General features: G+C 42.9%; 1 protein-coding gene across 1 annotated transcript in view; it reads left to right on the top strand.

Annotated features, from left to right (window-relative positions):
* EEIG2 (EEIG family member 2) overlaps positions 1-27,625 on the top strand; it is a 494,462-nt gene extending 466,837 nt beyond the window's left edge. The window contains exon 11 of the mRNA XM_078668430.1: positions 21,868-27,625. Within this exon, the coding sequence (XP_078524556.1) occupies positions 21,868-21,910 (43 nt within the window). The 3' untranslated portion in view covers positions 21,911-27,625. The remainder of the gene's footprint in view (positions 1-21,867) is intronic.
* The last annotated feature ends 371 nt before the right edge of the window (positions 27,626-27,996 follow it).

The following is a 27,996-nucleotide window of genomic DNA, read 5'->3' as shown; positions in this document are numbered from 1 at the left end:
ATGCCCCAAAGGCCAGAGGAACACCGAGCTGCGGGCTCAAATTACAGAGGGTCAGGAGAGAGCCCGGGATGCTGGCGCCTCATTACAGTGGCCTGGCGAAGACAGTTGGTATATTGTACCAGTTTACAGAGGCTAAGAAAAACGGCCCATAGGTGCCCCTGAAGCACCGGCCCATCACCCCAATGCCCGACTGCTCGCCTTCCCAATCCGACGCTGTCACTAAATGAGGTATAAATCGCACTCTAGCAACAGGCAACCACCAAAGGTTGCTGTTTTCGCGTGATGATTGATTGCTCCCACAGTGCTGCTCCACAGGCTCATGCCCCAAGACACAGAGGGGAAGGGGAAGGAGGTTGTGGCAACTGCATACGCCTTCCTTACTGTGGAACACACAGGGCTGGACGATCTCGCAATTTTTTTTTAATTCGGACCATTCCTGCCGTCACGGGACACATTTTTTAAATATGGACGTGTTAAATTAAAAAAGTGGGGGCACGCCGTGCCTTCCGATCCCGCCCACTTCTACCACTGTTAACGTGACGGTGACGTGACGACGACGCGCAACGGAGCGCTCCGCTTTAAATAAATTATTCATACAATTTTAACATTGAAAGTTGAAATTTTATTCATAATTTAAATTGAGGCGCTCTTGAAATGAGCCAATAATTATTAGTGGGGCAACGCCCCACTGCCCATACGGACGAACCGCCACTGCCCAGCTGCAGTATTGTTCTTGCTCCTAATTTTCCTGTCGTTAGTATGGTCATGGCAGAGCCAAGCACGTCTCACCATTTCCTCATGACCACCGAACCTTGCTGCTAAGGAAAAGCTTGCCACGTTTTCCTAAGGTAATAGGAGGAGTGTGGCGAAGCACCGGGGGAGAGAGCATGTGTGCCATCTGCTTTTGAATCTCCAGCTATGGCAAAGAATATCGCAGCTCTGTTCTCAACTAAGCCGCTCTCAGGCTGCGCTCGTGCCTGATGGAGTGGCTCGTGTGTGGGCGTTATGGTGCTCGTGACCGATGCTCGAAGCCCCAGTCACTCTCTTCGACTTTCGGTTCTGGTGGGTGAAAAAGGCTTTAACTGTAAATTCATCTCTGGCTGATACTCAAAGGAGGTCTTCTCTGTAAATAATGAGCAGGAAACTTAGATCCGCCTTTCCAGGTTATTACTCTGAGGCTTCTTCTACTGCTTGATTGAAACCCATAGAGATTGAAACCCATAGAGATTGAAGTCACGCAGGGACTAGAAATGCAATTCTGGCCACTGATGAAACCGCTCATTGTGAGGGAAAGTCGTGTAACGATGAGTGGAAAGCAAGTAATACCATAGAATGTGTGGAGCACACACCTTTCACGTGTGCTGTGCAGCTTAGCAAAATGCACGCTCATTGAAGGATTTTAAAGTGGTACTTAATTGGATTGGAGTATGACCTTGAAATAACTGTGGCATAAGACTAATGTAGAGACACTTCAGTTGTAGTCCATTTGCTGAGCATAACAATTTCTCGCTCCATGATGTAGTCAACAAGCATTTGCAATGCAATATATCTCGCTTTAGTAAAAGTTTGAGTTTTTGGCATAGCAAATAATAATGCAACACTAATAGCTCGAATTTTTAGTAAAGGAGACCTAGAGTGTAGTGTATTATGTATTATGAAAATAAAAGGTGATGTGTGAATATGGGCCAAATGAGAATGGTAAACAGTACCGACCCCTGAACATGCCCAGCACACAATACCGGTAACACATCTCCACAAACTAAAAAAACAGACTGCTGTGTGATGGAAACTCCAGAACAATTGAGAAATTCACGGAACCATCAAAAGCGCCATGAGGTCTATGCGCAAGGCAAAATGTGCGCTAAACAAATACTGGTAACATAACATCTGTGTGACCCCGAAAGCTAATGCACGCGCTCTTTAAACCACGATAGACCTTATGCTATCAACTGTCCAAAAAAGTATCTGTGAATGCATAGGCTTTTTTAAAGCTGTGACAAAAGTACTGGCCCTTTGCTCTGCAGTGTTTCTGTGTACGCCTTTTGAATTCACAACTAGCAACACAAACGGCATCTCCCCCAGTGACTACATTTTCAAAACAGTACTTTATGGGGGTAACTTTACTAAAGCAGCCTATTCAAGAATGGCATTATACTAGGATTGTGCGACTGTTGCATTTTTTGCTTAATTGTAGATTTGCAGTATTTCCACATAATCCATCATCTGCTACTTGAGGGAGCGGAGGAACAGCAGAGAGAGTGGGGTGAGGGTGGAGGAGGGAGGGGAGGGAAAGAGAAAACGCGTGTGAGGGCCTGGAAAGCAGATGCCTTGGTGATCTCTGCCTGAACCTTCGTTAAGCATACCTCCTCAGATAACAGAAAACCATTACAAACAAATACAATTGACAAGTACCCTTCCCCAGTCATCCTTTGTTTGCATTGCTCCTCAACTAGAGCCAGAAGAATGAATTTTGGAGCACCAGGCAAAGTGATATTTTGCTATTTGGTCGTTTCTATCTCCCTAATGAAATGGCCACTGTGATGTGATTATTTTAACATTATCGTCCATCAGGGCTCTGTAGGTGAATAAATGTACAAGTGGTAAAACCAAACACTGCCACTTAACAGCATGTAATGGTACAGAACAAATGGAAAAGGTCCAGCGGAACACATTGGGCACAGCGCCTTCCATACATCAAACACAGGCCATGTATGCTACATACCAAACTGTCACGTGGCTTCCAAGCACCTACAACAGAATCTTATACAGAACACTTTGCACACATCCCAGGCATGCAGCAGGAGACCTATTTATGAATGCCACGCAACCACAGCCAGTAACACCGCCTCCACGGGGGTGCTCATACTGTGGGTACTGGTGACGTTATCTTCCGATCACAAGTGAGACTCCGAGGGTTCCTTGCAAATGAGGAATGACCAGGGGAAACAAGTCATTCTGGTCATGATGCCTCGTTTGTTCCTGGAGTTTCCGTGGAATTTGTACGTTCTGGAGGGGGCGTGTTAAATTAAGACGCGTAATGAGGTCCATACGCATCTACTTTCAAGATAATGTGTAAAAAGTAGCAAAATCCTCTGTGGTTTTTTCTCACAAATATCACAGGCGCCGGCTCAATGGATAAGACGCAGGCGCAGACCCCTGAACATGCCCAGCACACAATACCTATAACACATCACCACAAACTAAACAAGCTGTACCTTAAATTCACTCACAAGTTCACGCACAAGTTGGCCTGGTCTTGTACAAAATGCAATACATGAGAGAAAACTCAACAACGCTCCTTACTCAGTGACATTGCAGAACAAAAACCTTGACACGGAGCATACTGCATGAAGAAGGTGGGCACCCGCTAGCAGGCTCGGGGTGTAGAATTTCTCCCGCGCGCACCACAGTGGAGCGGGGGCGAGGGAGCCTGTCGACTGTGCTGCGCCGATGCGTGTAACAGACACCAACGGGAATGGGCGGGGCAAAGGCGGGACATACACCCGCCTTTGCCCAATTGCGTGCCTTTTTTATTTTTTTTAAAAAACACGCTAAAGCCAATGGCAGCCGGCGAAAGCAAAACCACACGCACAGGCGTGTGGTCAGCTTTCAGAACCCCATACAAGAGGTCTCAGGCGGCGCACTGCAACGCTAGGCGCGAGACCTAAAAATAGATATTAGTTTACAGCACACCCTCTTCATTGGTTTCTTAAGTTCTTTTATCTTCCTGGATCTTACTCAATCTGGTCTTTTCATTTTAAGATTTTTCGACGCAGACACCATCTCCTGTGTGCATACGATCACAATGAGAGAAACTTGCAAATAATAGTGTACTGAATCAGTTTTGTGTGTGATTTACATTTGCAGTGCTGTTGTGCATGTACTGTGGTGGTAAGGAAGTGTGTGATGTTGATGACTGCGCCTTCGGCCCCTTTCTTGTGTTATGGATGCGTCCAATGCTACTGCCAAGCGGTACCTGTGTAGTGCTTTAGTCCAACCGTTTCACTATATCAATGCCAAAACGATGGGCTTTGTGCATGTTTTATTTTTGCTTATGTAATAGATTCAAAGATTGCGGAGGAATTCATGATCACATTTTTTTAAAGTAATCCACACAGTTGAAACGTGTTAGTGCAGTGTCTCCTTTTGTCCACATCTTTCATTTTGCAAAGGCAATATTTTTTTGCCTGTATGGCTAAACTAAGTAAGTGCATGAATTGATGGCGGAATGGACTGGTGAATGACTGAACTAGAACAGGAGTGAGTCCGTCCAGTCGCCTAGCCACCTAAATGTACTAGTGCACTTGCCAATCAATCAATGAAGACCTTCTATTTATTAAGAAGAGCCCGACCTACATCTTTTGCCAGTGCTTGTATAATTTATTACCCTTATAGCAAACTATGTAACATTTGTAGGGTGCCCAATTTTTCTGAATTAACATGAATCAGTGAAAATAAAAATTACTTTTTCTAGCCCAAATTATTATTTGTAGCTCCTATCATTGCCACGCTTTTGTATAAAAATATAACTTCTTTGACATATTCTTCAAAGGGCCTTGCCCTTTCGTCTTCCAGCATTACTAGTTCCCATTTCACTGTTTTAACATTTAAATGCGTGCCTCCCATTCGTGTTGCCCGTCTTTTAATTTTGCATTGCTTATTTAAGTCTAATGCATATGTACATTCCCAATGTTGCTTTGCTTTTGATAAAAGTGTTGATAGTGATAATTAGCTCTATAGGTAGGAGTGCTTGGACCTCACAACAAATGTGTGAGAACCTGAGATACGTGAAACTTCTAAGCATAAATGATGTGTACTTCTGATGGCTACTCCTTTTTGCAGAATACATATCGCATTACTATCCTCCAGGTTACAGACTGGGTCAAGATTTTGTTTTCCAGTAATACCTCTCCAGAGCTGCCAGGTCTTGCCATGCAGCTCTAGCCACGACTCTACCTGTCCTGGGTGTGACAGCATCAGAGTGTACAAGGCGCCAGCTGGCACAGGTTCCTGTTTTTCCTGACTTGGTCACCACAAGTAAAGAGCTGTTTACGATGCTTCACTGAAAAAATCTGTCCTCTGTAGCAACCATGTCAAATGTCACCTCCAGAGATTTCAAGTATCAAGCCTTGTCACAGAGCCTAAAAGAAGATGTTATTTGTTTGATCTAGAAGACATTTGCAATTGGTGATTAGGCTCTGTACATGATCCCCTCAACACATGACTCATGTTCCTTGATGCACTTGAAGGTCATCAGAGCGCAGGAGGCCAAGCTATATTTGGCTAAGGACTGCAAGTATACACCAAAGTGTATCCCTTCAGTAAGTACCCTAACAGGCAGGAAATTATCTCCTAAAAGCTATTCCTACTAAAAACACCATGAAAAGAAGAAATCCTACTGGGACCATGCGAAGTCCCAACATCGTTCCCGGATGACAGGCTCTTCCTCGTGGTCACAACGGATTCCAGCACTTAAAAGGATGAAGCTGGAATTTTCAACTCCATATGCCGACTTTGTGCAGGTTGAAGCCTTCTGGCGGCCTTTCCACATATTTTCAATATGTTACCAGTACACTCTGGACCATTCCCAAGGGTGAGTCTGCTTCTGTGTTTTTAGGTAATTTCTGTTAATCTGCCACCACCTGACCCCATGCTACAGATGCTGTGGCCTTGGACTTACTCCAAACAAACACTGTGCCCTCAAATGTGTCAACTAAATGAACTTGGAAGCTGCCTTCGACACTGTCCAGTGTATAAACTTTGGAGCCTATTTCAGTGCTGCCTTCAAAACTCTTAAAGTCAATGGGCATTGTACGAGCAGCACACAAAAAAGTTCAGGCCTGTTTTGATGTTGAATCTTAGAAACAGCAATTCCCTAGAAGCTAAAGCTTTGCCCGCATGAAGGAACTCTCCCGGTCTGCCACCATTGTGCAAGTCATGCTTAACTAAGATTATGGCCATAAAGAGAGTGATGAGTCTTGTATGGATATCCCCCTTCCCTCTTACAACATTGATGCTTTCCCTTTCCTGGACTTACAGAACTCATGTGGCCCTGATACATTTCTGGGAGGGGACATACCTTACCACTCTGGGGCTTCTTCATGGTGGTACGGAAGTAGCAGAAGCACTAGAATTGATTTTTCCCACTGTTGAGCTGGAGTCTAACATTTTAATGGAAATCTTGCAGCTGTCCTCCAGTCTGAGCATATTAAACAAAGTGCTATTGAAGCCCATACTGGCTCAATGGAAGAAAGCCTTATTGGTTCCACAAGTTCTCATACAAGTTGCTAGGTAATACATGCCCACACTCTGAGACTTGAAATGCTGATCTTCACACCCCTCCTCTGACTGCCTCCTGGTTCAGGCTTCCTCCATGACACTAAACACCATTGTCTCGGCAGTCTAAAAGACTGGGCTCTATGGGGTGAAATAATCAATTGGCAGGGCCTTCATGCTGTGTCTTTGGCCTCCTAGGGGATATCCAAGCAGCCCTCATGGACATTCCCTTCTATGGTGAGTAGCGGTTTGAAGAGTAAGCCGGTTTCTCCCGAAGGGCTTCAAAAATAGCAATGCAAAGGCATGCTTACTGTGCAAAGCCTTCCCATAAAAACAGTTCCATCAACAGTATACATAGGTTTGAGGCTACTACAAAGCAGAACAGTCCTGGCACAGACAAATTTAACAGACCGTCCAAATGCCTCAGCACATGTACTGCTCTTTCGCGACAGGGGTTGCTCTACGGGATACCATCAGCACCAGTTTCCTTATGGCTTCACCATTCAAATCGATGCACAGTTGCCCTGTTCCTCTTCTTAGTCAGTAAAAGGTCTTCTTAGTGCAGTGGCATTGGCCCACAGTCGATGAACTTCAGATCCTTCTGATTTTGCCATCTTTCAGAGTTTCCTATACTGATAAAATGGTTCTTCCTACATTCTCTTTTTTCTTTACAGAAAGTGTTGCCTGCATTTCAGATGAGTAAATCCATCATTTTCTATCTTTCTTCCTTACCCTGATAAAGAAAAGGAGCAGCTGCATAGATCTGACCCCATGGGTGCAGTGTTATTAATACCTTGGCCATGCACAACACAGTTGAGTAGATGGTCAGCTCCTTATGGGCATCAGCAGAGCCAAAAAGGGCAAAGCTGTGATGAAGCACACCATTTCGCTTTAGGTTATCCATTGTATTAAAACCTGCTCTGCCTTGGCCAAGCTATACCCTTCAGTTGTTATTTAGGGCCCCTCAACCAAGGCCATGGCTGTTTCCATAGCTATTACCAGAGGTATTTCAGTAGATGACAGTGCCGGGCTGACATGGTCATCTTTGCTTGCTTTGTTACACATTACTGCCTCAAGTCACACAGTGACGGGTACATTGCCAGAGTTGAGATAATCTGCACTGCTCGATCCCACCTGCCGGAAGGTAGTGCCTTGGGACTCATTCATGAAGGGAAGAATCTGTGGGAAGAAATATTAATCAGAAGGAAAAGATACTTAGCTTTGGTAACAATATCGCTGTTGGATACTGCATCCTCCTGCAGAATTCTCACCACCTTTCCTCTTCCCCTGTTAGTTGGTGGCATGACTAATAAAATCACATGGTATACAAGCATATCACTTGCTGTATTGTCTCTGTTATTGATAATCACTTAATTCCTCTACGGATTCTTCAAAAAAGTACCAGGAACTAATGCCATTGCACCTGTTGGCGTCTTCCATACTGTGATGTTGTTACATCTTGAACAGGCAGTTGTGGCATAGTCTCCATGGTACCACCGGGTGGCACTAAAAAGCTATAGCTGAGGAAAATGTTTCAAAACCCAGCCCTCCCAAACCCGGAGGATATTATTTTAGTGTATGATTGAAGGGAAGTTACTGACATGTAATGAAATTATATATTCTTGGCATGTGTATTTGTAGATACACATGTTCTGCATACTTCTGCCATTTAGTGTTGGTCTCGGATGTGTGCAACCTTTTTTCCTTCGAAGAAGTCACATGGTATTGTTACTCCTCCCATGACTGATAATGCACATGGGCATCTGCTCTATTCTTAAATTGTTCGACGTCGAGTTTGAACGTGTTCCTGATCAAGCTCCAAGTAAACACCTCGTGGTGTTAGTTGTTGGACTTCTTCGGCCTCTCCTCCCTCATTGGCATGGAAAAATGTTCTTCGATCAGGCTGTTCAGGTTGCAACATCCGTCAGGATCAACTACCAGGCTCCTCTTCTGGGCCCTGCGCCTTGTGGGAACCTTGCACCTCATCTTCCGGTCTTCTCTTCAACGATGATCCAACAGTGAAGGAAAGAATGCCTTTCTAATATTGCCCCCAGTAACCATGGACCAAACACCACCAGGTCGACAACCTTTGCCTTTCACCGCAACACGAATAGGCTGCGTGTTCGGCGTGCCGTGCCTTCTGCTCCAAGAATACTTTGCTGTATGGTTGGGATAAATGCCTTGCATTATGCAGATTGGAGCACACCAATATATCTTCGAAGAGGAGCTAGAGGCAGCCCTCTCTGACGCCTATCCTCTACAGTTCAGCCCGAGCAAAGCTGTCAATCTGAATTAGAAACAGAGGAGCAGTAGGATCCAGAGGCACAGCAGGTCCTGAAGCATTTGACCGCGAGTACCACCACTCACACGACAGTCGTACATCGTCTCCGTGCACATGCCAAGCACTGCCTCAGCGGGGGTCGGGTCACGTCCAGTGTCTAAGCAGCAGGCTTCTGGTCTACCACTGCCTGCAGGCCATGGTCTGAACTGAGAAAAAGCCTTCCAGACGATATCACTCCGTCCACCAGCACCGAAAACTCCCCACAAGTCTCGGTCAGGATAGACATCAACTGGCACCAAATACCCAGCTCAGCTCCAATAAGCCAGAAGACTGCTTTGATGTTGAGTTGTGAGGCCGAGAGCTCCTATAACTGCAGGGTCTGAAGATCTGGAGCAGTCAATACTCTAGTGCCTCCAGGAAGAGCTTGATGCACGTCAAAAGACTCATTTTTTTTCCACCCACAGACTTGGCAAAATCTCAATGGTGCCTCCACCTAAGGCACAAGATAATCTTCCATGGAAGAGGAAACTCACCTTGGAGGAGCATCTTGACTTGGATCCAATATCACCCCTCGAGCACAGGAAGCATCAGGACTGGGCAATAGTGTCCTCCCAACTCGTCCTCCTCCACACCCTTCTCCTCCTTTTTCCTTTCCACATCCAGTATCCTCACCATATGCGCCGCCTCCACCACCTTCTCCAGAGGGTTCACCATATTAGTCTTAAGGAGGGGACAGGTCCTCATACCCTGCAGACCTTTACGAGACCCCCCCTGTGATCCTGAACCTGGGAATGACCCATGAGACTATTACAATGTAGGTCCTTCCCGGGGGCGGTAGCAGATCTAGATCTCTACTGGGCCAAACCCTCTCCTCCATGTGACACAGCCTCCATCAAAAGGTGAAACATAGGGCACCCACCTTCTATTAGGTTTGCCTAATACATACCACCAAGGAAGACAAAGACCTCCTGGTCAAGACACTGTCGAGGTTTAAGCATGCTCAAGGGCATGCTTAAACCTGTGCCGGACACCATCAAATAGCCCATCAAGCTCAGGGCTGTCGCTCCAAGAGTAGACAAAAATATTAACCCTCCCATTATCCACGGGCATTGCTGCTGGACTTCCTGGTAGTCCACACAGCACGCAAATGTGCCAATGCCCTGGGGACAGGCGACGACCTACCCCCGACAAAGAGAGCAAGAAGATTGACACAGCAGACATTATTGGCTGCAATCAATCAATCAATCACAGAATTTGTATAGCGCACTACTTACCCGTGAGTGTCTCAAGGCGCTGCGGGGGGGGGAGGCTGCTGCTACTGCTCGAAGAGCCAGGTCTTGAGCTTCCTGAAGGTGAGCAGGTCCTGGGTCTGCCGCAAGTGGGTCGGGAGGGTGTTCCAGGTCTTGGCCGCGAGGAAAGAGAAGGATCTGCCTCCGGAGGTGCACAAATAGCCACTCATTGGGGGATAACAAATTAAATTAGCTTGTTCTCCTGCTATGTTATCGACCACTGGGGCGAGAAGGAGGAACTTCTTCAGCACCTCTCAGACTAATATAGACAACGTGGCCACAAACTAATATCTGAGGGCAAAATAATATCAAATACTACCTCCTGATTTGCCCTTTACACAGCTAATACTGGCGACAGGGGGATCAATTCCAGGGTCCTCATTATCGCTGCGCTTGCCTTCATGTCTCGGGCTTCAAGCCAGAAGTCTAGCAGCATCGGTTAAACCTGCTGTTCAATGGCTAGCATCTTTTCGGGCCACAGGTGGATCAGTTGTTGGAGAAGATAAGAAAGGGCACTGACTTGGCCAATGCTATGAGTGCTCTTCAGGCATTCTTTCCCGGAGGCTCCTTTCGTTGGCCCCATTATAGGTAGGGGCTAAAACCATCTCCCCTGACACGCCCGCCACTTACCTGCGGCAGCAGCAGTCCCCACGGGGTTAAGCTAGGGGAGATTTTAGAGGAAACAGGTGTGGGGGAAAAGGGAGGGTAGCCAAAGCGGCCGTCCTGCAAAGCAGTGACTCCCTCTCCCTCCCCACCTGATCACACTACATCTGTCGGGGGAAAATTACAGGGATTTCGCCCACAAAGGGAAGAAATCACCTCAGACGTATGTATCGCCTCCATCACATGCCAGTGCTACTGCTGAGCTCACTGCACTTTCACCAAACATCCCACCCCGCATACACAACCTTTTCCACAGAACATCAGTGCCTCCTTCAAGACGAGGTACAGGGGCTTATTCTCAAAGGGGCTATAGAACCTATCCCATGACATCAGTGCATTAAAGAGGTGTTCTTTCTGATACCCAAAAAGGAAGGAACCCTCAGTCCTATACTGTACCTCAGGCCACTCAACAAGTACGTCCTGTCCGGTGCATTTCCATATGGTCACTCTCGAAGATGTTACCCCTCTACTGCAAAAAGGCCAGTTCATGATACCCTCAATCTGAAGTATGCCTGCATCCACATTCCCATCCACCCTGCTCACCACCGCTACCTTCAGTTCTTGGCAAGCGGTCACCATTTTGAATACAAGATGCTGCCCTTGGGTTCACTACGGCCCCCAGGCTATTAACAAAATGGTTTGCTGTGGTAGCCTCTTATCTCAAGAGGAATGGCATCCACATGTTCCCTTACTTGGACGACTGGTGGTTCAAGACTGCAAGCAGGCAACAGTGCCTCTTCCACACACAGGCCACCATAGACCTTCTGTAGGAGGCTGGCTTAGTATATGTTGCACACTTACTCAGGTGAAGCACCTTGCACTAATCCAGACAACCCTTATTATAGTGGTTTTAGGGGTCTTGACAACCATAGAAAGCTCTCGAAGTGGTAGCTGTGGAGAGCAGCCTTCAGGCTTAGTTCAGAAGGAGTGTAAAGCAGCTTGTTTTACTAGAACTAATCATATAGTGTAAGTTAAATGAAAAAGAACCACACAGTGTAGTTATAAAAATAAGTATATTTATTATACATTTTCACTAACACATTGGTATATCTCCAACCCGAAGATATCAACTCAATACACGCAATTCTTCAAATGTAAACAGGTAAGTAAGCGCAAATACACAGTAGTCTCCAGGGGGACACCAAACCATATACTAAAGAAGTGGAATGCAAACTGCGAGCATAGTCGAGAATTGGACCAGAAGACTCAGAAGAGCTGGGGACACAAGGAACAACTCAAGGTAAGTACCCAGGAACCCCACGGAGGCTGTGTGCAGAGTGAAAACACAGCTGCATACTCAATGCAAGTCAATGGGAAAGTCGCAGTTTTCAAGAAGGACCCTTCCCAGTGGACCCTGAAGAAACCCTGTGGAAGATGGAAGGTTGGAGAGTTACCCCACCCATGGATACCCTAGAAACCAGGATACCTACATCAGGAAAGCCTGGTGCATAGGTGTAAATTGACGTCGGAAACCGCTGTAGACCACAATGGAGGACTTCAGAAAAGATGCCGCTGGCGAAGAAGGTGAAAGAGTCTGGTGGAATCCAAGGATGGATTCTTGAAAAAGGAGAACCTGCAAGCAGAGGGGAAGAGTCCAAGCCACTCATTAGTGACCAGTAGGCATGGATCACTGATGACAGAAGATACAGAAGTGATGACGGTGACTTTGTCGCTGCAGCTGTGAGGACCAGGCGACACTGTGGAAGACCCGATCACGAGCTGTCCCTCGTCGGAAGTCAAGAACCAGGGGGTGGGTGTCTGGTGGGAGCACCAACAAGCCTTGGCAGCAGCAACACTGAAGCCAAAGAAGACCCTCAAGAGGAACCACAGGCCTAAGGCACAACAGTCGCAAGAGGAGCTCAAGCAGCTCATCAAAGATGCACGCCCACAGTGTAGAGGATGTGGTGAGGACGAAGATCTTGGCAGGAAGAGATGATGTAAGCTGGAGCTTCTTGTAGCCTGAAGATCTCTGGAGGACATAGCCAACAAGTCTTGGCAACGGCAAGTCGATGCGGTGCACTGGGGCTGTGTTCCAGCAATTCTGATGAGGGATACTGGCCTCAAACTTGCTGGGAGGACAGGTAAGGCCTCGAGGGAGTTGCAGAGCCACCACCTGTGTTGCTGAGCCTTTCGAATTCCGTGGGACTTAAGTAGCAGCAGACCGGCCAGCTTCGTTGTGGTGCCTGCAGATGCAGGGGAGTGACTCCTTCACTCCAAGGGAGATTACTTTGGGTGTCCTTGATGCCCTCAGGCCTGGAGAATAACCTGGATAAAGCACAGACACAGGCGACGAAGACTTGCAGAACAGCGATACCAGGAGTAGCAGGAGTCTTACCTGGTGCAGTCTTGGTTCCAGGTGAAGCCCAAGGTGCCCTGATGGTTGAAGTTGAAGTGGTTTCGAGGTTGAATCTTGTCCCACGATGAATCGGAAGTGCTACCCACCGGTAAGCCCTTAAGTACTCTAGGGAAAGGGTTGGGACGATTCAAGGATCCCTCCCAGAGGAGGGGCTATCCTTTGTCCAGTTTTCCACCAAAGCAGGGGCCAAGGGCTTCCTCAACTGGCTCAGACTGGAGTATGCAAAAGGGCACCAACTGTGCCCTTCAAAGCAGTCTGGTCGCACTGGGAAGCGCCCCCAGCCCAATACACTAAGTCCTGCCTGGGAGGTTGTCACACCTCCCTGTGGCAGGAAACCTGTTGTTCTGCCTTCACATGCTTGAGCTCAGCTCCAGGAGGGCAGAAATGTGACTCTAGTGGGCAGCAGCACTAGCTTGATGAGAGACCCTCAAAGGCTGGTACCGGGAATATAGGGGGCAGTCTACGGGACCCTCCCCCCCCCCCCCCCCCCCCCCCAGTACATGTGATCCTAGATCCAACATTGGAATCGGTAATGGGGTAGGATTCCAACATGTTTGATACCAAACCTGTTTCAGTGCAGCCAATATATAGTTAGATATTTCTTAATTGACTTGATATCCACTATATGTATTAAATGGCTGACCGCACTTACAAAGCCAGGAGAATCAACTCCAGGGTTTGTAGGGGTGTCCTGCTTATGCAGGTGTATCCTCACACTTGTAATCAAGCACCCTGCCCTCAGGACTGAAGTGCCTGCCATGGGGTGACTTATAGGTTTTAAGTGTAGTGACCTCAGATATAAGGAACCTCATATCTGTGATGACAGGTGCAAGCACCCACTCACACAGGCTGCAATGGTAGGCCTGTAGTTACAGTTTGAATGGTCTCTCATGGGTAGCATAATACATGCTGCAGCCCATGGAAGACCCCTGTGTACCCATGCCCTGGGTACCTTAGTACCATATAGTAGAGACTTACAAGGGTACACCAGTAGCCTATTATGGAGGTACCAAAGTACTTTCCAATGTCAAATTTAGGGAAAGAGCACAGTGACTGGGGTCATGATTAGCAGGATCCAAGTCAGACTAGTCCGAAAACAGCATTACACCAGCAAAAAATGGGGGGTAATGATGAAAGCAGATCCTACATTCCTACATAATTTAGGCTTCACTATCACTACAGTCAAGTCCCACTTTCAACCCCTGCAAGTCCAACCCTCAGTGGGGCAGTTCTCAACACAGTCACTGGAAAAGCTTAACACAGCCAAGCGCGGGCCCAATATTTCCAACTGTTACTGCCACTTTTTTAGCCAGATTGGCACTTAACGGTCTGAACAGTAATGCGCCTCCTTGGAATGAAGCATCTTGCTTTGTCATGATCCCTCATGCAAGATTGTACATGATTACTCTACCAGAGCTCAATGGCACACTACGTCCTACATTGGTTTCCGCACACCTCGAAGAACAAAATTACTAGCAAATTTCTTGACTTGGGGTTGATCCTAGCGAAGCGTGCCATAACTTCCCAGTGGAAGGTGAATAGGGGACCCGCTGTAGAGAAATGGAAGGCGGAGCTCAGTAACTGGGCCCAGTGTGAAGGGGAGGTCCGGTTGCAAATGGCGCTTAGATCAGGTAATAAGCCAGCATTGGAGAAGGCTAGGGCCTGGGAAAGGTTGGTCCTGGAACTCACACTTACGGAGGCTGACAACGAGGAATCCCCGCACATAGTCCGGTGCCTCCGGTGGCATAGTATAGGCTACCATTTGCTTAGAGTCTACACCCTAGATTGCTACCCCTCTCTCGTGATGACTGATAACACTTTCTGCCTACTTCTGATGGTCTGTTTCTGGCTAGAACTGCCGATGGTGGTTCCAGCCCACACTGGTAGCACTCCGACACGCCTGGGGATGGGGGGTGGAGGGCTGTGGGGTATGGGCATTGGGTGGTTGGTTTTCTTGTTCACAAGGGTTGGGAAGGTTTGAGGGGGGTGGGAGGATGAGGGAGGGATATGGGTTCGAGTTGGAGGAGGATGGAGGGTGATTGTAGAAGGTATAGCTTGATGCCTCTCGGGAATTACGTAGCAGTCACCCGGACATTTGAATCCGATTTACATACGTTGGGCAAAGACAATCTCCGCTGTATGTGTGATAGGCGTGGGATAGTGGTGGTGAGGGGATGGACTTACTGATGTTTTTTGTCACAATGTCGTCTTCTCTGTGTATAAAACAATAAAAATTGTGTTTTTAAAAAAAATGATTACTCTACAAGAGTTAGAAGTGAAATTAGACGGTGTCTAGTTTCATCCCTTTAAGGCACACATGTTGATTGTCTTTTGTTCAGAAAAAATACTTCCACTCGGTTTTTTAGGTTACGTGTGTAACTTTTTAATAGGTTAAATCTTCTCTACTTTAGTTCAATTTCAATGCGTTTTCGTTTGCATATGGAGTATAACTTTATGCATTTGAGGCAATGTCTATTCATAGTATCCAATGCATTTCGGGCATTGTATGCATGCCCTTCATCAGGGAATCGACACTGTAAACATAATAAAGTGACAGTTATATTGTTGTCCTATTGACTTTCGTGTAACATGATATCTATAAATAACAGGGTAATGGCTAAACGTTGTGCAAACATAACGGTGCATAGTGATGTTGAGTGAGGTTCTGTGTACAATTAAGTTCAGAAAAAACATAACGAAAAAATCAAAAACTGACGAGTTACTCACAAGCCTCTTCTTGAGTGTTAAATTACATCTGTGAACAACATAAGGACGACCATTAGTGGCATACTTGGTAGAAAGGAAGACTCTTAACTAATGGGCTGCTATGTACTGACCTGAAATGCTGGTTTAAGCGTATTCTGCTCCATGAGAGGGCTCAAAAAACGGCTGCTCGGAACGAACTCCGGCTACGCTCTGGTTGGTTTGAAAAAAATTCCGGTCATGTGACCATCTGTATGGTGGACAGACTATCAGTAATATCTGCTCGGAAGCTGGTGGTATGAGGGTTATGGGGGTATGGAAGACAAGGTTTACTACGAATCGAAGATAAAAATAAAAATTAAAAACGAAAATGGGGTTCAAACGTGGCAGTTACGGGTTGGTTTTTAGTAAAAAAACTAGCAAAAGTGAAACGAAGAAATCTTATAGGGGTGGCGAACCCTAGGTGAACCGGTGTATGTAATGAGGTGATCAGTGGGTGGAGCTATCTGCACTGTGGTGGTGTTAAGCAATAGGTTAGTGTGTATATGAGGTTAATGTCTATTAGGGTCTCGCACAGTATATACAAGGTACAGTCATTGGAGCAATATTTACAAGTAACATGACAGTTCAATTCTATCGTTTAACCCCGCCGGCTTTTGTGTGGACAGTTTTTGAATCCAGAAGTTCTCTCTTCTGAGGAGGTGTTTGGTGTTGTCTCTCCCCTCAATTTTCTCAACAGTCTCAAGTATGGTAAACTTCATTTGGGATATGTTGTGGTGTTGTTCTACAAAGTGAGCTGACAGGGCTGACTTGATGTTCTTAAGTCGTATGTTGGATTTATGTTCTGTTAAACGCACTTTGATGCGCCGTTCTGTTTTGCCAACATATATCTTTCCACAAGGACATCTTATTCCATAAATCAAGTTGCTGGTGTCGCATGTAGCATTTACTTTTAGTTTGATTGGGTACCCTTGTGTGGGATGGTTGATCGTGTTGCCTTTCATTATGTTGTTACAACTGCCGCAATTGCGGCAAGGTTTGGTACCTTGATATGTTGTGGGTTCAAGGGGTCTGCTTTGTAAGGTTTCCCCAAGGTTCTTAGCTCTCGTAAATGCAAATATTGGTGGTGAATTGAAAGATTGTTTGAAATCAGGTTCCATGTTTAATATTGACCAGTGTTTCAAGATGATTTTTTTGTATTTCTTACTTGCAGTGGAGAATTTTGAGACTACTACCATGCGTGTCTGTTCTGGTTTCTTTCTTGGAGTTAGAAGTTTTTTTCGGTCAATTCCATCAATTCTCTTTTTGGTTTCATCTATGAGAGTTTGGGGATATCCTCGGTTTGTAAATTTGTTGCTGGTTTCCTCAAGTCTGGCATTAAGGGTATGTTCTTCAGAGGAGATTCTTTTGACCCTAGCCATCTGTGAAAAAGGTAAGTTCCTTATCAAGTTAGGTTCGTGAAAGCTTGAGTATAATAACATGTTATTTCTGTCCGTCGGTTTTACATATAGATCCGTGGTCAATCCATGTGGGGTTATAGTAATTTTGACATCAAGGAAGTTCACAGTAGTGTCAGACGTATCCCAAGTGAGATGGATTCGTTGGAAATAACATGTTATTATACTCAAGCTTTCACAAACCTAACTTGATAAGGAACTTACCTTTTTCACAGATGGCTAGGGTCAAAAGAATCTCCTCTGAAGAACATACCCTTAATGCCAGACTTGAGGAAACCAGCAACAAATTTACAAACCGAGGATATCCCCAAACTCTCATAGATGAAACCAAAAAGAGAATTGATGGAATTGACCGAAAAAAACTTCTAACTCCAAGAAAGAAACCAGAACAGACACGCATGGTAGTAGTCTCAAAATTCTCCACTGCAAGTAAGAAATACAAAAAAATCATCTTGAAACACTGGTCAATATTAAACATGGAACCTGATTTCAAACAATCTTTCAATTCACCACCAATATTTGCATTTAGGAGAGCTAAGAACCTTGGGGAAATCTTACAAAGCAGACCCCTTGAACCCACAACATATCAAGGTACCAAACCTTGCCTCAATTGCGGCAGTTGTAACAACATAATGAAAGGCAACACGATCAACCATCCCACACAAGGGTACCCAATCAAACTAAAAGTAAATGCTACATGCGACACCAGCAACTTGATTTATGGAATAAGATGTCCTTGTGGAAAGATATATGTTGGCAAAACAGAACGGCGCATCAAAGTGCGTTTAACAGAACATAAATCCAACATACGACTTAAGAACATCAAGTCAGCCCTGTCAGCTCACTTTGTAGAACAACACCACAACATATCCCAAATGAAGTTTACCATACTTGAGACTGTTGAGAAAATTGAGTGGAGAGACAACACCAAAAACCTCCTCAGAAGAGAGAACTTCTGGATTCAAAAACTGTCCACACAAAAGCCGGCGGGGTTAAACGATAGAATTGAACTGTCATGTTACTTGTAAATATTGCTCCAATGACTGTACCTTGTATATACTGTGCGAGACCCTAATAGACATTAACCTCATATACACACTAACCTATTGCTTAACACCACCACAGTGCAGATAGCTCCACCCACTGATCACCTCATTACATACACCGGTTCACCCAGGGTTCGCCACCCCTATGAGATTTCTTCGTTTCACTTTTGCTAGTTTTTTTACTAAAAACCAACCCGTAACTGCCACGTTTGAACCCCATTTTTGTTTTTAATTTTAATTTTTATCTTCGATTCGTAGTAAACCTTTTCTTCCATACCCCCATAACCCTCATACCACCTGCTTCCGAGCAGATATTACTGATAGTCTGTCCACCATACAGATGGTCACATGACCGGAATTTTTTTCAAACCAACCAGAGCGTAGCCGGAGTTCGTTCCGAGCAGCCGTTTTTTGAGCCCTCTCATGGAGCAGAATACGCTTAAACCAGCATTTCAGGTCAGTACATAGCAGCCCATTAGTTAAGAGTCTTCCTTTCTACCAAGTATGCCACTAATGGTCGTCCTTATGTTGTTCACAGATGTAATTTAACACTCAAGAAGAGGCTTGTGAGTAACTCGTCAGTTTTTGATTTTTTCGTTATGTTTTTTCTGAACTTAATTGTACACAGAACCTCACTCAACATCACTATGCACCGTTATGTTTGCACAACGTTTAGCCATTACCCTGTTATTTATAGATATCATGTTACACGAAAGTCAATAGGACAACAATATAACTGTCACTTTATTATGTTTACAGTGTCGATTCCCTGATGAAGGGCATGCATACAATGCCCGAAATGCATTGGATACTATGAATAGACATTGCCTCAAATGCATAAAGTTATACTCCATATGCAAACGAAAACGCATTGAAATTGAACTAAAGTAGAGAAGATTTAACCTATTAAAAAGTTACACACGTAACCTAAAAAACCGAGTGGAAGTCTTTTTTCTGAACAAAAGACAATCAACCTGTGTGCCTTAAAGGGATGAAACTAGACACCGTCTAATTTCACTTCTAACTCATTGATTTTGACGCCGCTGGACCTACGCCGTCACCTTTAGGAGCACCAAAAAAACAGTCATAATCTGTTCTTTTCAAAATAGCATTTCGATATCAAAGCTGTGCATCTATCCTACATCTTATTCATACTCTACAAGAGTGCCTTGAGGCTCCATGGACACAGGCGGCGGGTCAATGGGAGGATCTAGTGTTGATTGGGCCAGCAACCATCACTCTTTACAGTGGTGGGACAAGAACAACCTGTTGCAGGGCTGGTCCTTTCTAGTCCCAGTTCAGCAAGTGAAAATCGCTACAGACCCTTTCACAATGGTTACTTAAAGCTGCTGGCCATCCAGCTTACACTTAAACCCTTCTTCCATCAAAAACAACGCAAGTTGGTACTCATCAAGACAGACAACATGACACCCGTGTGTTACCTTCAGAAACAGGGAGGCACACACTCTCCACAGCTGTCAACACTGGCGCAGAACATTTGGCATTGGGCACTTCACCACAGGATACATCTGCTTACGTAGAACCTACTGGAAGTGGACATCGACTTTGCCAACCTGCTAAGCAGGATGCAGCAGCAAGTCCAGGAGTGGGAACTCCACCCTCAAGTCCTACTCTCATACTTCTATTGTGGGGTTTTCCCCACTTAAATCGCTTCGCAACCGCTCAAAATACCAACGCTTCGACTCCAGGGCTCCATGTCGACAACCCACAGGCAATGCACTATGGATGAACTGGTATGGGATATTTGCCTGCGCTTTTCTGCCTTTCCCATTCCTTTTGTAGGTGGTTTGGAAGCCTCACCAAATGTGCCTTACACTCATCCTGGTGGCTCACACGTGACCCAGAGAACCAGTGTACATGAACTTTCCACGAGAAACTGCCAAACCAACCAGCCCTTCTCATACAGAACCAAGGCATCATCAGGCATTCAAACTCCAGGCAGGTCAGTCTTGCAATATCCTGAGGTCTTAGAATTTGGCTTACTTAATCTGCCTGCAGAATGTATGTCTATCCTTAAAGAGGCAAGTAAACCCATCACGCAGGCCTACTATGCAGCTAATTAAAAAGGATTTCTCCACTTCTACCTTCCAAGCATATAGATCCTCTCAAACCAGCAGTCCAAAATATAGACTCCTGTCTTCTTCATCAGACTTCAGGCCACGTTGAGACTCCCATATGTCTTCAACTGGCTGCAGTCGCAGCTTACTTACATAATAGAGAGCACTCTTCCTTGTTTAGAATCCCAGTCATCAAAGATTTCATGGAAGGGCTCAAAAGGGTTATCCCGCATGGGTACCTCCGGACCCTATCTGGAACCTCAATATAGGACATTCTTGTCTCATGGACCCCCCTTTTGAACCTCTCCACTTGTGCCCGCTGCAGATCTTGTCTTAGAAGGTTGCCTTCATTGTTGCTATCACATCTTAAAGACATGTCGGTGAACTCCAAACTTTTACTCTGGAGGAGCCTTTCTTCCATGCTCATAATGACAGTCATCCTTAGGACAAACCCAAAGTTTCTGCCAAAGGTGGTATCCCTCTTCCATGTTAAGCAAACCATACAGCTACAAGTTTTCTTCCCACAGTCAGACTCAGTTGCAGAAGGGCCCTACATACTCTGGATGTCAAACGTGCCCTCCTGTACTACATTGGCAGTCCTTTTGCAAGACTCAGTAACACTTAGTCGCTTTCACTAACCAGACAGATGCCATACCCTGTCCAAAGGGGGGCGTCGCTTGATAGCTTGTCAAGTGTATTCAAACTTGCAATACCAAGGCCAAAAGGCAACTGACTGCCCCCACAGACTGAACTCGCCTTGCAAAAAAGGGGCCTCTATGGGCTTCCTTGGAAACATCCATATAGCTAACATATCTAAAGCAGCTACTTGGTATACTTCTGCACACGTTCACCAGCCACTACTGTGTGGACGTCTTTGTGGGTCAACAAGCAAAGGTTGGCCAAGCTGTGCTATGAACTCTCTTTCAGTCCTCTACAATATCCTCTGGCTAGCCCCCTCTTAGGGAAGTGCTGCTTTACAGTCTATGCAGAGGAAGTTTATCTACAGCTACACATGCCACAAACTGAATGTTTTACCCTGCAAGCATCTGTTTGTGGCATGTAGTGCCGTAGTTTCACATGGGCCCCCACCCTGTTCCCCGAAAGCCTCTAGTTGTTGCAGATGGTTATTTCGCTTTCTCCTTTTGCATGGTTATCTACCTTTTATTTGTATGCTCCATCTTCATCCTCAACCGCGCTGCGGAAAACAATCTAACAATGGGGCTGATGCCCATGTGTATTATCAGTCACTGGAGAAGTCACTGTTCCTCATCACTCTAAAGACATTTATGAAGAAAAATAAGTTGCACACTTCCAAGCCCAACACTAAGTGGCAGGAGTGTGTAGAGCATGTGAATCTACAGCACTACCTGCCACAAATAGATGCTTACTCGGTAAGTAACATTTGTTATACTGCACATGAATGGAGGGTCAAAAAATATAAATAGGGCGTACAGGGTTGCCTGTCTTCAGGACTTGTGCCTAAACTTACAGAAAATAAGGAACGTGATGAGCAAGAACTGCACTTGTATTACACAATTTACAGGTAAGAAAAATGTATAAAGCAAAATGAACTAAAGACTACAATATATTCAAGTGATATACTTTTTTCCATTTAGGGTATCCCTAACAAAGACAGTTTGCTGTGTACAAGTAATTGTTATTTCATCATTGTCATTTTCAAGGCACACTGATTCCATTGTTTTTAACTCTTGTTTCAGAGTCGGGGCTAGTGCTTACGAACAAGTGGTCATCAAGCGCTAGAATGTACTTGCATTCTGTGGAATAGTTTTGGAATCCATATTCTTACTTCATGTTGTACTTCCAGTTGCTGTCAAAGCAGTGCTACAAAGAAAAGTGCTACAAAAAAAGAATAGTTGAACTCCATGAATAGACCAGTCGCCACTGGACTGAATAATTTGAGAGTGCCTCATACTTCAGCAAGGATGTAGTTCTTTGACATTTATTGTATGCTTGAATTGTGTGATTCTTCCATACTGTTGTTAGAATGTCAACTCTTTCCTCACTAGGTATAAACTGCAAACATATTTACCATAGTATGTGGTATTTCTCAATGTTTACATAGAAGTTCATGGTCAGTAATATCATGCTCGCATTTTGAAACTTTAATATGTGATGTGTATTGCAACACTGATTTTAACTTGCCAGTCTTCAGCAAATCCTGTTAAAAATATATACATAGGTCTTAGACTATAACTCTTTATAACAATCTGTAATATGTTTCCATTCCTATCCATGCTCTGCAGGTAGTTAGTCATATAAAGTTATAATTTTAACAAATTTGAAACTAGGGAATTGGAGTTTCAGAAGAGTATGCTCAGTACCTTTGGTGTGTACAAAATAACCTGTTTTACTGTAGTACTGCATTATGGAAGCAGTCATTTGAAAAGCTGGCATTCATTACAGTGTACAAATGCAAAAAAGAAGTAATCTAGTTGATTTTGAAGGACGTTGTATCCCCTGATTGCGGTAATTCTAGTTGCGTTTTAGGTAGGGAGAGTAGGTAAATAAGGCTTCCTGAATTAACTTGAATCTTAAACTCTTATTTTTTTAGAGCATGTAACACAATCAACCAAACATGTTTTGGTACCCCAGGACACAATTTGACCCGGTTTTAAAAGACCACTGTTGCTTTCTAAAAAGGGACATACTTTTTTTTTTACAGTAATAAAATTTTGTTCTTTACCTTTTAACTTTTTCATTTTGAAATTGAAAACTCTACCTACCAATCTTTGTTTTAACATTTTTGCAAACATTCTCTTGCTTTGACTTTTTCTGATTTTGTGAACAAACTTTAGTCCTGGAAACTAGAGGTCTTGAGACTGATCATATTAGCAAATGTGCACAGAGAAATTATGCATTTTCCTGTATGGAATGTGAAACTAAATGCAACCTTTTACTTGCACCTTTTTGCCTTTATAGAACAGCACTTCCTTTCCTCCCATGGGGCAACTTCCTATTTCAAGGGGAATGTCACGCAATGGATGGCAGTCTAACTAAGAAAGTAATTACACAGTCGAAACTATGAGAAATGAAAGACATTTCTCATGCTCAACGTGGAATAAGTTAACACATTAGTACTACAGAACAACAAATATGAATTTTGAAATAAATATACATCTCCTTAATGTGCTGAAGAACCAAAGCAATGTGCGAGTACTAAACATAAGAACTAGCTGCCTGACTAAAGACAGTTAAGAAAAAACTGTTAACAAACCCACAGACATGTGCCATTATACCTGCTGATAGAATAAAAATTATCTTGAGTTTATTTTCAGTAAAGGTAGTACTGCGTAAAATAGACGGCAAGTAAATTGAGAGAGTACAGCAAAAATATATGTGATGTAGTAAAAAAATTACGAAAAAAATCTCAAAAATAAATGTGGCGGAAGCCATATTTAAGTTGATATTTTATTGACATTTTGATGCACCATGATAATGCCCAACAAGCAAAATTAATACCTACAAACAAATACGTTTTTTGGGGACTCTTTCACGAATTGCAGACTTATTGATCGTATCAAGAAGCTTATAACTGTGGTTTGATTATGCATCAATAACTATTGTGTGTGGCCAGAAAAATAACCCTTTTAATTTCTGTGCCTAAAAATGCATAGTGGAAGGATTCAGTTTGAAACTGCATCACCTACAGAGATTATTTTTGTTATCATTAAATTGGCCTGTTATTCTAATAAAAAGTAGCTTTACTGTTATTTATAAAACTGTTCCTAATATTTTGGTTAGTATACACGTTTCACTTGAAATTACTTCTTAATAGAGATAAACATTTTAGATAAATGTCACAGTACTGCTTTAAGTCTCATATGGCTAAATAACTATATTCCAGAAAAATATCCTTTAGAGGACTGAAGGTTCTAATTTGTTTGGCAGGATCCATACAAAATTAGAGTAGCCAGAACATAATCTAAAGGCAGAGTACAAAAAAGTGAACACTTGCAAGCTTTACTTGCTAATCACATTTTCCTCTGGCTCCTTCAGTAAAAGTTAAAGGTTAGTAAGGTCAGAAATTATATAGAGTTGTTTTATTCTTCATGCGTGTAAAATATATTTTGTGCTAAATGTAAGGAGTAAGAAAAAAGGAAATTAAGGAAATCTTAAAGCCTAGTGCAGTTTTTGTAGGAATGGAACAGTACAATATATATGTAGTTTGCAGCACAACGTTTCTTGTCTTGAAGAAAGCCTCTCCATTTCGCTATTTGAATATTTGGGAGAAATATTTTTCTACTATTTCTCAATCCTGTTGAAGTATTTTATTCATAGGTGTTTTTAAGTGGGTTATATTGTATGGGAACGGTTTCTAAAAATACCATTTCAAAATTCATTAACATAGAACAATACATATCCTTTTATACATGAAGACATAGAATATACAGTTCAGATATGGGAAGCTGCAATGACGTAGTCATTTTTATGTTCGTTTTATTTGAAGTATTGCTTTTAAGTTTATAGTTGTAACAGTCATCTTGTGAAGGACACATGATTTATATACGCTAAAAGAAACAGCCTGTTTGTGTGATTTTTCATCCTTATAACTCGTCATTTGAATCTTTCCTTAAAAGCCAGTGAGTATGCCAGCTAAATTGGGTAATGGCATGACTGGCCCCACGTGGCCTTTTGTTATTGCATTATGTACATTTTGATTGGGCGTTAATTGTTGTGAGTGTGTATTGTTTGATGATATAGTTGGTTTGTTGGCAAAGTCCTCTTTTCTTTAACATCTTATATCCTTTTGGAAGACATAGTCTACCAATCGGACATGATAGAAAGTCTTGGCATAACAAGCTTCAAAGCTCTGGTTGATGCAATACTGATAGGAGACCTGGACTTTTTCAGTAATCAATCAATTGAATTAAAATTAACATCTCATAACGTTATGTCCTAGAAATTCAAGTTGCCAACATAAGTATATGAAGAACTTCTGCTATCTTCTAAAAATATTATAAGTGGTTGCTTTTTAGTTTAAATCCCACTGTTGAACATGTTACGTATTTATGCTAGCTGTTCAACTATATCTAACTTGAAAATGGGTAATTTTGGAGATTGCGTAACTATTTGCCTTAATCTCTCAGAAACAATAGGGAAATACCCCACCATTTATTTTGTTATATATATCCGTTGCCTTTTCTAGTGCACTGGGGAATATTCCTTTAAATACAGCATTCACATTCATATTCTTAATCTGCTCTTGAATTCATCTGCTTGCGATTGTTTTTGTGCATTGTAAAATGCAACCGGAGATATAAATCTGCACATTATTGCCTACCAGAAAATTCTAAAGGCTTTATTTGGATTAATATGTTCTAAATTATATCTGTCACTAGCTCTTCAAACATCCATGCATAAACATTACTCTTGACAATTCCCTTTGTGGCAGAGTAAAATTAAGAATATTTCAGTTCCATTAATTTGTCTTAACTAAAAAAAAAAAAAAAATAATGCTGAACACCACGGTGCTAAGGGTGATAGCATTTGCCAAGATTGCTCACACCAGTCATTCAAGCTCAGATTTTCTTTCCTGGAGTCGAATCACCAAGCAGGCGAGGAGTGGATATGTGATATTCACCGAGAAACAGAAGATTTTTAGCTGCTGAAAGTTATCTCAGAGCATTATGTGCATCAGTACCACTTTTACTGCCAGAGAAATGTGTCTCAAAGTGTGTTTCAGATGCAAGTTTTATTGTAAATGGAATTGTACCTTCTGCTTGACTCAGGTGTATGTAACCATTTCTCAGATATCGTCCAATGGGCCAAACTGCTTGAAAGCTGTACTGATTTGTCGCACTTGCTTTGAAAATATCTTTCTTGCACACACAACTTCATGTGTGAAAGGCTGTAAAGTGGATTTATGAGTGTTCTAAGCAAAATCTGGCTGTTCTTCAGGTAATATTTGGAAAGCGAGTCCTATTGCATTTTTGTTAATTTTACTAGAAGTACAACCCCTGATATGAGAGCAGAGGTGTTGCGGTGTCATAGTTTTATTTGTTTCCCTTCACGATCCATGTAATCGAAATTTGAGTTTTACTGAGGTCAGGTGAAATGAGATGCACTGTATTTCCTAACCTTGGGAAATACAAACTGTTACCAGATTTAAAAGCTAAGAAGAGAACACGCTCACATATATTTAAAATGCTACATGTGTTCCTCTCTACATTAGTTAGCAAATGGGGAATAACTACCCTGGTGTAGGCAATCTGTTTAATAACTGAAGTTGCCAAGAGTTGCCAGGAAATGTTGGATCCAGCAACCTCCAAGCAAAAATTGAGAGAACGCACTGTAAATGAAGGAAATGCTTATTAGTTGAACATAGTATACAGTACTAAAATTCTACACTGCCACAATCATCCATAACTGCTGTTCTTGAGTCGTTTATCTTTTTGGATAAAAAAGAAAATAAAGTGACCTGTTTGGGTTGTCTAATATATTAACGCATAGAAAATCAACACTTCATCTGAAAATGCAATGCTTTTTAACATTTAGCAAAATCTGTCACAATTATGTGCCTCTGAAATAATCATTTAAAACGCTTAAGATGTTTAAACAGTCAGTGCTTTTGGAATCTTTATATATAACTGGATTCTTTTGTTCTATCCGCTTTTCTATTTAACCCGTTGCTGAGTATTTCTGACTCCCCAATCTTTTACCACAAAGCAGATAGTGCCCTGTAAAGTGTATTTAACACTTATCGTGAAACTTAGATGTAAACGTGTTTTTTTATACCAGCCCTTGTTCTCTTCGCAATACTCTTTTTTGTAACATGCATCTCAAATTTAAATATAAATATGTGTGTATGTTCAAGACATTAATTAGCATTTGCCACAATGTTCAAGACTCAACCTCTTCTGCACAAAATATCTCTTGTATCAAACACTTGGATCCAGGATTCCATTACAATTCAAGGAACACGATTGGTATCTGAAAATTAAACTACTACTAGCTAGATGATTACCTTCTAAATGTTATCAATGTAGTAAACTATCCATTCGACGTGTCGTTTTTGGGCTCTTGGATTTTTTATTATGTAGCAAAAGTACGGGTAATATGCTTTTAGAACCAAGAGAGATTTTCCTGTATATAAGCTAAGCACTTGAGCAATTTGGATCAGGTCTGCCTGTGGACATGAACTCTCTTTATTTTATGCTTCACCTTAATTTAGCAATCTGCATGTTAACTCTGACTGGTTAGTTCATTGTGTACATGTTTATCAGGATACTGTAACTTGCTTTATGAAGTGATTCCATGAGTAATATATTTGTACTTGGAGAATGACCTTCACAATTGCACATACTGTACTTTTCCCTCACTGTACACTATACTTAATAATTCCAAGAAAACTGACAAATAATTTTTTTAGAAATTTCTTTTTTATTGTAAAGTATTTGTAATAATGTGTATGTGATGTATTTTGTATGTTCAATAAAAGTCTTATTAAAACTGGAATTACAACCACTGATTTATTGTGTGTATACAAGGGTGACAATGGATGTATGGGGCAGAGACGTGACCATGTTCATACTGAATCAGTAAATTCACATAAAACAAAAATAGTTACATTTTGATATGTGATTAAGTACATGCCCTTTCTAAAAAAAAAAAGAAAAGTGTGGAAGCTTGGACCTTTTATTCTCAAACAATTTTGCCAAGTTAAACTTTAATTGGAAAAGTCCCAAATGTGCACCTGTCTCTGTCTGCACTTTCTTTCAACAGTATGGACAAGTGCCATGGACTGGCTGTACATTTCACCAGCCAATTTCCTCCCTCTCACAACCATGCATCCCAGAATTCTTAGTGGCATTGACTCATATAAGCTA

Source organism: Lissotriton helveticus, chromosome 1_2 (assembly GCF_964261635.1).
Source record: "Lissotriton helveticus chromosome 1_2, aLisHel1.1, whole genome shotgun sequence".
In the NCBI taxonomy this organism is placed as follows: domain Eukaryota; kingdom Metazoa; phylum Chordata; class Amphibia; order Caudata; family Salamandridae; genus Lissotriton; species Lissotriton helveticus.
This window is presented reverse-complemented; position numbering and strand designations above follow the sequence as displayed.